The 13,064-nt window shown below is 42.9% G+C and overlaps 1 protein-coding gene across 1 annotated transcript; it reads right to left on the bottom strand.

Annotated features, from left to right (window-relative positions):
• Window positions 1-475: 475 nt before the first annotated feature.
• On the bottom strand, window positions 476-11,685 carry PDZK1 (PDZ domain containing 1). The gene is made up of 9 exons (XM_076351727.1): window positions 11,610-11,685; window positions 7,247-7,458; window positions 6,684-6,936; window positions 5,509-5,645; window positions 4,035-4,230; window positions 3,571-3,767; window positions 2,856-3,050; window positions 1,747-2,046; window positions 476-738 (listed from the first exon to the last, which is right to left on the bottom strand). Exons 2-9 carry the CDS (start codon window positions 7,454-7,456, stop codon window positions 661-663), a joined length of 1,566 nt encoding a protein of 521 aa, XP_076207842.1. The 5' UTR covers window positions 7,457-7,458; window positions 11,610-11,685; the 3' UTR covers window positions 476-660.
• Between the last annotated feature and the right edge of the window lie 1,379 nt (window positions 11,686-13,064).

The raw sequence follows: 13,064 nt of genomic DNA on the forward strand, positions 1-13,064 counted from the left end.
AACCTGCCTGTCTGAATTATGTATGCTATTCTAACTACCATGATCCACAACTGTATGCAGAGAGAGAGAGCGCTTAAACATCTTGAGTTATGAATTATGAAGTTAGCTTAATGTTTGAAAGAAATTTCTGCAATGTTTGCAGGAGAAAGGAGCGTAATGCGCAGAGTACATTGGCTTATGCCATTTCACAGCAGTTGTACTGCTGCAAGTATCGCGTAGAAGAGTCACCACAGAGATTGAGTTGATGGACTTGGATTAGGGGGAGAACTGCCTCTCCTGGGAGACGGGGAGAAATCAGTTGCTCTTTATTAAGAGCTTATCCTTAAAAGACTAAGATGCTTATGAATCTATAAAACGTTTCCACCTTCTGCTGCAGTATGCTCAATTATATACTTCTAGTTATTTAAGCCTTTACAGAAGTGACTAACTGCCCGCTTTACAAGGCAGAAAGCCAATGAAGTGCAATTGCAGTGTGTTAAATGAATGCAAGTTACACTGAAGTGTTTATTTCGGGCAGCTGCATTTCAGCAAGAGGTTGCAGTTCTTTACAGGTTCGGCACTCCTAGGAATAGTCAAGTTCTGGGAGGTGTAGTAGCAAAGAATGATTGAAGGAAGAGGATTTGGAAGGTTTCTTTTTTGTTCTTGGCATATTTTGTCTCCTCACAACTTTGTGTCATCGTTGTTGTCACTGTCTGCTTTTGTAGAGGCAGCTGATTGTGAAGAGGAGGATGAGCTTGCCTGCAGAGGAGTAACAAATACGTTCTGATTATTTTTAGTTTGTAAACATGCTTGATAGTCTGCAGTGCTATGAAGGACTCCTGTTTTCATCTGCACTAATCATGTACTTGTTTGGATGGCAGAATGAGCCAACAAATGTGATTTTTGTTGTTGAAGCGCTTTTTGGTTAAGTACATTTAGAGAGAAATTTGTTCAATAGAGGTTTCTGATTGTTTAATTCCCATACCTGCTGAATTTGCACACAAAAGTGGTGCTAACATCAGATCTGCAAAATGCAGCTTGGTGACTAAGAAACTTCTGAAAAAACTTGCAGCTGGACACTTGCAGGCAAGGCTAATGAAAAATGAATAGGAGACAGTATTGGTCTTATTCTTCCTTGTCTGTCTCTTTTGCATGATCAGAAAAGAAGCATTTAAATATTTAAGGCTGACCACACAGAGGGTTCAAAATGACTGTTTCAAGAAGAAATACCTTCCTGCTTTTCTGACTTCTGTCATGCTTCAGATTCTTTCTAATGGCATGAAGTGAGTAAAATAATTTCAAATCAGCATATTTCCTAGGTTATGATGACATTTTCTATCAGTTGCTCTTCCTTCTACAAAATTATCTGTCTTGAAATATTTCACCTGATTTCCCCAAAGGTGGTTTATGCTTTTTGGTGTATTTAAGCACTTTTTTCCCCGTACTTTCAGGATTGTATTGCCTGTTTCCCATCTTCATTAAGGATGACTGTATTTGGATTATCTTGTTCCATAAAATCTCTTGTATGTGCATCCTTTCTGTGATTTAATCTTGCATTAAAGATACTCGCCTGTATTATGTGTGGGGGAAGGAAGAGTTGTTTATGATAATCAGACCACAGCTTCCCTTTTAATAACATAGACTGACTTGTAAAAAATCCAGGTTCAAGTTAAAAACCCTAGCTCAGGAATACATACTAGCTGAAAAAAGTTGTTGTCCTATTCCCTAGATGATCCCTCAACATTTACTTAATGCAGTATTACTCACCCTTTCCCTTGGTTCAGGTGAGTTTCTCTCTGGCTCTGACGGATGGTTTTCTGTATAAGCAGGAGGCTCAGAAGTGTCATGGACTGGATCTGCCATAGAGGCTGTGACGGGAATGTTCTGGCCCTGGAAGTATTTGTAAGCATCTTTGCTGCACACCAGTAGTGTTAGTCTGTCACCACTATCTTGGATTCTTGCCACCACTTTGTCATAGGATTCATTCATCACGTTCACCCCGTTCACTTCCACCAAAAAGTCGTTATTTTCCACACCTGCTGTGTCAGCTGGCCCGTGGTTTTGTACCTGCAAAGGCAAGTTCAAACAGTGATATTAGCATAAAACTTGGAAAGATGCATTAACAACTGATGGTTAGCTAGACTATTGTGTTACTGCTTTCCTTACAAGATGACAAAATAAGCATGGGGAAGGGGAGATTTGTGGGGCAGAAATGAATTGGGAGAGGCAATAGGCGTAGACATAATAAACATGGAACCCATCAGTTTGAAATTTAAGATGCATCTTGATTTTGATCGACTTTTGTTATAGAAATGTGGCATGGTAGAATCATGAAGACAGGTGGAAAACCAATTTTCTTATTATTTGCAGGTCCCTGTCCAGTAACTTTAAAGTTAACTTTACTACATTTCACAGATTCCTTAGTAATGAGTGGAACCCCTCCTCTCAAGAAAGCTAAAGGCACAGACATAATTTGAGACAGTAGAGGTTTGACTTTTGCCAGCTGTGGAATTCAGAGAAGGGGGGGTAGAGCAGGGCGAAGGTGTCTCTCTTACATTTAGGGTGTTCTACAGTAAAATCTATTTAAAATACTAATTTTAGCATGCCAGTCTCATGGATAAAAGCAAAAATGAAGCAAAAGCTGTATTCCCCTTCCCTCTAGACGTCTGACAGAATGAGGAATGTTTTCTGGTGCTTATTTTTTATCTTGGTCCTACAATGTCAGTCTGACTTTAGCAATTGCAGCTCTTATCTGAGAGCGCTGGAGAAGAGACTTGTCTTTTGTGGCTTTTCTTGAATGTATTTGCAGGACGGAAGGGAGGAAGCTGTCCGACAGACTACTTGAGCTTCTCCTTGTTCTCATTCTACATTAGTACCTCATTGATGAACAGTCCAGGCTTGTTCTTGATCATGTTTAAACTGAAGCCAAATCCACTAGGCCCTTTCACCATCTTGCAGATTCTTGGCTTGTGGTTCACTTTCTGCTCAGCGTGCAACTCCACTCTTTCCTCCATTTTAGCTGGAGTTGGATCTTGTGCTTTGTAGTAGTATGAGAAGGGGGAAATTTGAGCCTGAAAAAAGTGACAAATAAAACTTTGTTAACATAAAAACTTCTGTTGTGAAATCTGTATTAGGCTTCCATGCTCAACATGTTTTGTTTGAAACCTTTTTAATGACTCAGACTTGAGCTGCAATGAAGAACTCTTTGCTATTAATTTCTGGCTGAGTGGAAAACTACTATGTTGATCTATGTAAGAAGGCAATTTTGTTACTCGTTTTGTTCATAAATGGTTACGCAGCCGTGTAGCTCTGAATTTGCTGTCTTAAACTTCTAACCTTTCTTGTGGTGTGTTTAAATTTAGAATTGTTCCAATAGTGCCTATAAAAATCTGCAAGAGGCCAAAAATTTGGGTGTTTAGTGACTTGCTGTACAAGTGCAAGGAGAGTTGCTGAAGTATGGGTGTATCTTAGACATTTTCTGCAAGTTGAAGACAGCTCTGGCTGTCAGAGCAGACTGGCTGTTTCATTGCTGCATATGTCTCTTCATAATGATAAATTATCAATTCTTAGCAGTAGCTTGCATTTTCTTACCAGTCTATACATGGCGTCAGTCTCCTTATCCACTACCAACAGTGTGGTTTTTGCCTCAGAGTGCTTAATTTTTCCCACTACGCTTTCATGATCCAGACCATCCACCTGCTCGCCATTGACAGCTACTAAGATATCGTTGTCTTTGAGACCCGCCTTGGCTGCTGGGCTCCCAGAATCAACATCCTTGATTACATGATCTAAGGTCAGAAGGGAAAAAAGATTGATGTGAAGGCGTATGCTTGGTAAGTTTAAAGACATTAAAATGCATGGCAAAGGCTAATTGTCAGAATTGCACTTCAGGTTGAGACCATTTCCTGATGCAGCCCTGTTTGCAACACGTCTATAGAGGACTTCTGTATGCCTAGATGACCTGTAAGAAGCCAAAGAGAATGAGGTCTGCAAACCTTGTACAGGAAGAAACTGTATAGCGAATGTCATGGTCTGTGTGTTAACTTGCTTCTTACCACCAGTATTTTGTTCCATCCATAGATAAAAGCCATAACCGTTTTTTCCTTTCTGGATCTCAATAAGTCGTGGTTTGAGGGGAAGCAATCTTAGGCTGGCGCTCTCTTTGCTCAGTACCATCTTCTGGCTTGTGTAATAGTGGTCAGTTTCTTCATTTGAAAGTAGAAACATAACATGATTTTCAGACGACTTTACCTGCGACAGTACATGTACAGTCTCAGACGTCACCCCTTCAACAATGTGTGGGAACTGTAGATACTTTGGTAACTGGTGTACTGATACATAGTGGTGTGTCGGTGCTGTTGATGAATGAGCCATAAGGTGTAGGCCATGCTACTATAAGTTGATTTGCCCCCCCCACCCCCACCCCCCCCAGTCAGAAATTTTAGGCCATGACAAGATCTCGGGCATTTGAGATCCAGCATATATATGAGGAAATTTTCTGTATTTCATACTGTGTTCCTGACCTCTAGGGAATTACCTGTAGAGTGGCGTGAGGGTGGCATACAGTGCCAGTAGAATCCAGTGAGCCTCAGTAGATAGTGCTTGGCTTACCTAGATGTGGAACTCTACAACATAGACATGTCATGCCATCTATACCACTATTTTAGATTACAGTGACAAGAGTCAAGTTTTTGTCACTCTTGGTCCTCTTCCATCTCCTTGTATTACTGATTCTAAGGTTTTGGGGTTTTGTTTTGTCTGTTCAACCTCTCCAAGTCCATTCTTCTCTTATTCCTTTCTAGTCTAATGGGTGCCCTCTTTACTCATCTTAACCAGCGTCACTCTGCTCCTGATGTTACTACAGCTGAACAAAACACAGGTGTTGCACGGTTCCATAGTTAGTAGCGTGCACTGAATTGTGATGCTGGAAGGCCGGAGCATGTACTGCCTGTCTCATGGCTCTGAAATCTCTTCAGCTCCAGCTGCGTTTTAGCAGTGCCAATAGTGGAAAGCTGGAAGCCTCATTAGCAATGTTCTTTGCAGCTGAGACCAGTTGGTAAAATTACTTGCAGAGTAATTTTCATTAGTTTTGGACTTAACAGGAGAAGGAACTACTGTCTAAAATCATGAATTTTCCCTGTTCCATGCTAACTGTATCATCAGAGAGCTCCCCCTCTTCCTGCCCTGAAAACTGCATTTGATGACTTGCCCCCTTACCATTAGGAGTATTTCCAGGACTTCTAGGAACAGAGCATGATTTATTTAATAGGGTTCCTGGCAGCAATATACTTCTGTTATTTAAAATTCTTTGGCCTGTCTTGATGGCAGTATTCAGAGTCAGTTCAAGAGGCCACTTGACAGCAGAGCCAAAGCAGAGGGGTACTCTGCCATGTTGATGATACACGAACAGCAGCTTCCAAGATTTACTGAGAAGCATTCAAATCAGCCAGAGCTGCCTCCTCAGTAACCCTCATAGGTTGCTGTGAAAGTGGGCCAGAACAGAAGATGAATCAATATACAAACAAATACCTTTTTCACCACTTCCTCATGTGTGTCATTTTCCACATTTTTTCCATTGATTTCAATCAGGCGATCATTATTTTGGACACCAGCCTTTGCAGCTGCTCCTTGTGATGAAAGCTCTACTATGAACAACCCCTTCTGTCCTAAAATAAATGAAAACTCATTACACAGGGTAAGTCATTGAAATATGCCCAAATTTAATGGTTAAGGAAACTCGGCAATGATACCCTTAGAGGCTCTTGGTCTCTGCTTACGTGCAGATTACAGTGGCACCACAAACCTTCCAGGTAGACACACCTCTGTCTCTTATTCTGACCTGGAAAAAACACTTCTGTGGGGGAGGGAGGCATTTGTTCACTATCTGCAGCTCAAACAATCTTACTTCTCTACCAAGAGTGCCAAAGGGGCTGATTAAGATAGCTGAAAGGGATTTGATTCCCTCCCAGTTTGAAGTGAGGAGCTGCTTTTATTGCTGGTTTATACATTTCATAATTTCCTGTGTTTGGAAGGCTTCCATGTTTGGTTTTTCAGCTATATTGCATTCCAAAATACCCTCTTTAGAGGTGATGCTTTCCAGAAGACTTCCCTATTCTGTTGACTGGCCTTGGAAGAAAGGCATATGTGGAAGAGGTTCAAAATCCCTTGCTTTCTAAATGAAATAACTTACAAATCAGGAAGAGCGTTTATTACAGCTGTCTAGAACCTTGTGTGAAAAGAACATCAAAAGGTTTGTGGAAATCACAAAAAAAAAGAAGGTGTGGAAGTCGCCTTCCATTCCTGAGGTGATTTGGAGGAATGGAACAGGACTTAATGTAACATCTTGAGTGTATATCTGGTATTTGAGCAAGGACTGCAAGTTTGGTTTTGGTAAGTGGGTTTAAATAACAAGCAGAAAATAGCTTATTCTTTTCATCTTTTTTTTTAATATTTTCTCCACCCCATAAGAAATGCGGTCCTCAGAAAACCATACGCTGTGTATGCTGTACAGAAATGGACTAGAGATGGATCTGAACTCATCTTGCTGCTTCTCTCTGTTAGCAAGAGCAGTTGGCATGTCCCCATTGGCCCCCACGTGTTAACTGTGGTTGCCTCTGTCCCTGCTGCCATACATATATATATATATATATATATATATATATACACACACACACACCCCCCATCTCTTCTACCCAGGCTCTCACCTTCTGTGGTTTTCAGAGAGAAGCCATAGCCATTCTCCTCCTTCACTAGGTAGCAGAGCTGGGGTTGTGGAACTGCAGTGATTGCTCCATTGGCCATGGGCAGTGGGGACTGCTGCTCCTGCTGCTGTCCTGTTGATGCCTTTTGACCCAGCTCTTCCAAGTTCACTCCCTCCTTTTCTGCCTTTTGATAGGATGCATCATCCAGAACAAGAAGTACAACAGAATTCCCGCTGTTTTTGACAATCTCCACCACCTGCAGTGGACAAGGTGAAAGGGCAAGCAGGTGCTAGAGTGATTGACCTAAAAGCTCTCCCCAGGAAGGGTTGCACCATCTACTGTTTTTGTTCTCATCCCTCTGCTTATGCACTATGGAGGCACCTCAAAGACATTTCATGCCCATGGTGGGTAATGAATGATGCAGGGAGATACTCAGAGCAGTTGACTCAGCTCTTGGATTTCCTAGCCGAAGATGCCATAAAAACTGGAAGAGGAAGCTTCACATAGTGGCAGTGGGTCTGGGTAATGGGGGAGTGGTGTGGATCCCAGACTAAACAGAGATGTACCTGTGCATGTTCCTCCTTGTGTACAAACACACCGTTAACCCTGAGGACTCTGTCTCCATCCTTCAAGCCAGCCTTTTCAGCTGGACTGTTCTTTTCCACGTTCCGGATGAGATGGCCTGCTGTGTCTTTCTCAATACGCAGGTAGAATCCGTAGCTCTTTTGGGGTTTTTTGGTCACTTTACATTCTCGGGGCTGGAGAATAGAAGTCATCTCTACCAGACAGGATGGAAAAGATATGCGTGAGTAAAAACAGTAAGCTTTCCTAGATACATTCCCTCTAAATACATGTTGAGACTGTTTGCTTCAGAATTCTTGGGGTTTTGTTTCCCTGGAAATCCAGCTGTGCAAAGTTGAAGCTAGTTAACAAGGTTAGGGAGAAGAAATCAATCCCTTCCCCCTCTCCCTCCTCACTTTTCTTGCCTCCCTATCTCAAATGAAGTTAAGCCAGATGCAGAACTGGAAGAAAGAAGTTGTCTGCCTGTGATAACATAGTGAAAATTGAGGTGAGGGTTTAATACCAGAATTAAGTCTTCCAGAAGAAAAATAACGGCAGCACAAAAATACTGGAACACTATAGGAAAGTTATGTGACAAAATGGGATTTCACAGAATTGCAGAATGGTCAAGGTTGGAAGGGACCTCTGGAGGTCATGTGTTCCAACCTCCCAGCTCAAGCAGGGCCACCTAGAGCCAGTTCCCCAGGACCAAGCCCAGACAGCTTTTGAGTATCTCCAAGGAGGGAGGCTCCACTACCTCTCTGGGCAACCTGTGCCAGTGCTCAGTCACTCTCATAGTAAAAAAGTGTCCTTACATTCAGATGGAGCCTCCTGTGTTTCAGTTTGTGCTCATTGACTCTTGTCCTGTCACTGGGCACCACTGAGAAGAGTCTGGCTCCATCTTCTTTGCAGCTTCCCTTCAGATATTTTTATACATTGATAAGTTTCCCCTGAGCCTTTGCTTCTCCAGGCTGAACAGTCCCAGCACTCTCAGCCTTTTGAATATCTCCAAGGGTGGAGACCCTACAACTTCTCTGGACAACCTATGCAGATGGATGAACAGGGGGGATCAAGGAAGGACCTCATTGTCCTAACCAGGCTTTCCTGTTCTTAGTTATTTTAGCTAAACAAAATTAAGTTTCAGGAAAAGACATTGTAACTGGAGCGTTACTGTTAATGAGTGCAGGGTTTGCACTGGAGGGTGGAAAGCAAGGACTATAAAGGAACTAGGAAGACCCTTGTTTCCGCTTACAAAGCTTTTTTTTTCCTTCTAGCTGGGATCGCTATCTCTATGTCTCAGTTTTCATACAAAATGGTGCACTTGCTTTATTTCTGTGTCCTTTAGAAGTTGCTGGTAGGGTCGAAGTTCCTGGAGCTGTCCATGTTTTCCTCTGCCTCTGAATCCTAATTAAACACTGTTTGGTTCTGTTATGAAGAGGAGCTAACAGAGCTATTTCACTTTGGTATATCATTATATGCGAGACTTGGGTAAGGTATGAATGCAGGTATTATGAGGTCTAACAAAAGCGTGGAATATTCAGGCATACTGACAATGTGAGTGTGCCATCAGGTAATCACTTGCAGGAGAGGCAATTTAACACTGCCTGGTCTGTGTGGAACAAAACAGAGCTGAGACAGTATGCTTATCTTGCAATTCTCACATGAATCCTGAAATGACCATAAAGCCTCAATTTGCTGTCTGACTAGAACTTTGTCTCCAGCCCTGATGACTTTAACAACGACATGAGATGTAATCAATATACAAATGTGATGTCGTGTGAGAAAGGAAAGAAATTGAATTTGGTTTAGAAATGACAGGCTGCTGAAGTAACTGCAGCAGTTTGATTCAAATGATTTCTCAATGAATGTGTGACAACTGGAGGAGAATTTCCAGTCAGTGTCTCCAGGGTCCTGTGTTACTTCCCCAGAGAATTTGAGGCCAGGTGGTTAAAGAGTATACTGGGTGCTGGGGATTGCTACCAGATTGCTGTTAGGCAGTGACCTTTGTCCTCTGGAGGTTTTGGAGCAAATCCTCCTAGAAGCTGTGTCAAGGCACATATGCCAAGGACAGGAAGGTGTTTGGGATCAGACAGTATGGATTTACTGATTTTTATGATAGCTGATGAACCTGATAACTTTACATGATGAGTGGACTGGCTCTGTGACAGGCAGAGAGCAGCGGATGCTGTTCACCTCAATTTTTGCAATGATTTTGATAGTCTCTAGTAGAGTCAGTGTAGCCAATTTGGTGACATATGTACTGGATAAGCAGACTACTAGATGATGCAGAAAATTGGCTGGGCCACTAGGTTCAGAGGGGTTTGATCAGTGGTATATAATCCAGCTGTTGGCTGGTTATTAGTGGCATTCTTTAGAGTTGGTACTGGGACTGATACTGTTTAACATCTTTACAATACAGACAGCGTATGTATTGTACATTACATATGTAATGTACATATTCTCAACAAGCTGGTAGATGGTACCAAATTGAGGGGGAGCAGTCAATAGGCTGGAGGTTAGGGTTGCTATTTAGAGGGACCTCAGCAGGCTGGAGAAATGGGCTGACAGGAATCTCATGAAGTTCAACAAAGAAAAGTGAAAAAAAATCTGTATCTAGACCATGCACAGCAATACAGGCTGACTGCTGGCTGGCCAGAAGGCGGTGTTGCTGGACAGCACTCAAATGCCCAAGTTGAACATGAGTCAGGTGTACCTTTGCAGTGAAGAAGGTCAACTGTATACTGGGTGGTATCAGAATGTAGCCAGCAGGTCAATGGAAGGGATTGTTCCCCTCTCTTTGGCACTTGTGAGACCACATGCGAGTACTGTCTCCAGTTTTGAGCTCCCCAAGTAATTGACATATTGGAGCCTTTCTACTGAGGTGATTTAGGTTTTGGAGCACATAATGTTTAAGGAGGCTGAGAGAGCTGCGTTCATTCAGTCTTGGGAAGAAAGGGAAGATCTCATTGATGTCTTCAACTGCCTAACTAGATTGTGTAGGGAACACAGAGCCAGACTCTTCTTGGAAGTTAACAGTGGTGGGATGAGAGGCAACAGACACAGGCTGCAGCAAGGGAAATTCCAATTAGACAGCCATAAGGACAGCTTTTCATCTTGGGGGTTGTCAGATACTGGAACAGGTGCCCAGAGAGGCTGTGGAATCTCCATCCTGGGAGATACTTACCTGGATGGGGCCCTGAGCAACCTGACCTAAGTTGGCCCTGTTTTGTATGGGGCATTGGACCAGGCGACCTCCAGAAGTCCCTTCCAACCTGAACTATTCTATGCTTTTATGATGTAATGAAACTGTGGTTTGGGTGATGCATATCATTAGCAGGAATACTATGTACTGAAAGTAAGCAATAGTTGTGACCAGGGAACAACTCCAAAGATAGTTGTCTTAGGAACTCCTGCCCAAGATGCATGACGATAGAACAGCAAGACAAATGAAGACAACTTCCTCCAGTTGGAAAGTCCAGGTAATTAGCAAACTTGGTATGTATTTTACTGGAAAGATTTTTTTTTTTTTCCTGCCTCTCTCTACTGACAGAAGTCTGTCAAAAGGCCAAAGTTGTGTTGCAGAGATTAGCCATTAATCACAGCCTAATAAATACTAAGAAAATTCATGTTTGTTTGTAAAGATTTCTTTGCAACTCCGTGGTTTTTCTTCTCTTTATATCACCTGTGTGACTAATGTATGTGGGAAATGGCCTTTTTTTTCTTTTCCTTTTTTTAGAAGTAGCTGGCAGTCAGATCCTTCCATGATAGCAGCCTACTGCAAAACCACCTCTGTGGCTACCCATGCTACAGACTGTTTGCTATTGAAGCTGAAAGTGCATTGTTGAGGTTAGCTGGGCAGCATATAGAACAGTATGGTTGTATGGTGGGGGTTTGGCACAGATGTCACTGAAGCTGGAGAATATGGAGAATTTCAGCATGCAGGGATGGGGGCCTGCAGATCATGATTCACTTGTTCCCCTTGGTCAGGTGCCTTGTACTTTTTTGAGTCTCTGTGTAGTTGCACTGGGACTAACTCCATATAGGGATGGACTGCCCTATTATTTGGACCTTGTTTGGAACCCATCGGACTGTATTGCTCGCAACTACAACTCAGAGCAGTTTTTCTTGACAAACACTGGGAATCTGTGCTAATTCCTGAAGTTAACATGCAAAACCAGTGGTACACAAAGCTGAAGAAACAGTAGGTTTTAATGGAGATTATTTCATCATATTTAGAAATGGAGGGAAGGTTACAGTGCACTGCATACTACTCCTTTTAATCCATGAAAGCTTTACATGCAAAATTACCGGGATCGTAAAAAGGAGTTTCCTAAGGAAAGAGGGATTAGCAAAAAAGGAATTTCTTACCTGTATGTCTGTGTGGAGCAGCCTTCACAGGAATTCTCTTTTGCTGCCCCTCCTGCAGCTGTACCTATAAGTAAGGCTGGACTTTGATTGGGCAAAGGTTGATTTAAAAGATGATTTATTTAACCAAGTTTTACTGAATATGTTCAACACCTTGATAAGCTGCCTCGTCCTTGCCTGCAGAAGTGCTACTCACATGCATTTCTCAGCAGCTTTGAATTTTGTTCTACTGATAATTATACTCAAAAACTCAGTGAAGGAGGTCATCCGAGGCAAGCCTGATCTTTGCTCTAGGCAAGAGCCTTCTCCAGCTATAAGAAATGCCTTAAAGGGAGCAGGTTTGGATTGTGGTGGATTGACCTGGGCCAGCAGCATTTGACTGCAGATCAAGAGGTTACCAGTTCAAATCTGTGCGCCCCGTGTTGGATGCCAAAAAAAGGACTGTGATGGGTTAATCTTGGCCAGCAGCCAGATGGCCACTGAGCCGCTCTCACTCCCCTCCTCTACAGGACAGGGGGAGAAAATAGGATGAAAAAGCGTGAAGAAGTCAAGATAAGGACAGTAACTAGGAGAGATACAATGAAAAAATGGGCTTGTGATTGAGGGGTGGCCCTGACTGTTGAGGCCATCACACATGTGAAACATGCACTGCAATCAAGTGACCCATGTGAGTAAAGTCTCCCTGGAATAGAGGGAGGGAGGTGGCTGGGATATCAGTATGGTGAGGCCTGGCAAATCGGCTACACTGGACCACTGCTCTGAACCTGCCAAGGCAAGTGCTATGTGTTTACCATGGTGGAAGTGTCTACTGGGTGACTGGAGACATACCCCGTAAACCATGCCGTTGCTTAAAATGCCATCCTGAGCCTTGAAAGTCAAGTTCTGTGTCATGGTACCCCAGAAAGAATCGAGTCAGGCAGTGCCACTCATTTCTGAAATAAACTCGTACACTCCTGGGCCAAGAAACATGGCATTGATTTGGTGCATCATGTACCCTATCACTCACAAGCCTCTGGAAAGACTGAACGATACAATGGACTGTTAAAGACTATGCTGAGAGCAATGGGTGCTGGGGAATGGAAGCAGTGGGACGTAAATTTAGCAGAAGCCACTTGGCTGGTTAACACCAGATAATCTACTGACTGCCCTGGTTCTGCCCAAACAAAGCCCCCACATACTGTGGGACGAGATGAGGTCCTCGTAGTACATACAGGTGAGTGGCTGGGAAAGGCAGTGTGAGTTGCTCTCCCTTGGGAAAAGAAAAGCCCATTTGTGGGATTGTCTTTGCTCAAGGACCCAGGGGCGCTTGGTGGGTGGTGCAGAAGGAAGTGGAAATCTGGAGTGTACCTCAAGGAGATTTATCCCTGGGCGAAAATAATCCATGATTTGACTTGTATGATATGGGAAGTAATACAGCAGAAATCACCTGAACCAACAGAGAATGAGCCCCACAAGGAA

This window comes from Aptenodytes patagonicus, chromosome 1, assembly GCF_965638725.1.
Source record: "Aptenodytes patagonicus chromosome 1, bAptPat1.pri.cur, whole genome shotgun sequence".
NCBI classification, from domain to species: Eukaryota; Metazoa; Chordata; class Aves; order Sphenisciformes; family Spheniscidae; genus Aptenodytes; species Aptenodytes patagonicus.

Excerpts from the sequence above, each read along its gene's own strand:
- PDZK1 (XM_076351727.1), bottom strand. The coding sequence starts at position 7,456 with ATGACTTCTATTCTCCAGCCCCGAGAATGTAAAGTGACCAAAAAACCC. Across the intron at positions 5,646-6,683 it reads CTCTCTGAAAACCACAGAAG|GACAGAAGGGGTTGTTCATA; the intron begins GTGAGAGCCTGG and ends CATTTATTTTAG. Across the intron at positions 4,231-5,508 it reads ATGAGGAAGTGGTGAAAAAG|GTAAAGTCGTCTGAAAATCA; the intron begins GTATTTGTTTGT and ends GTACTGTCGCAG.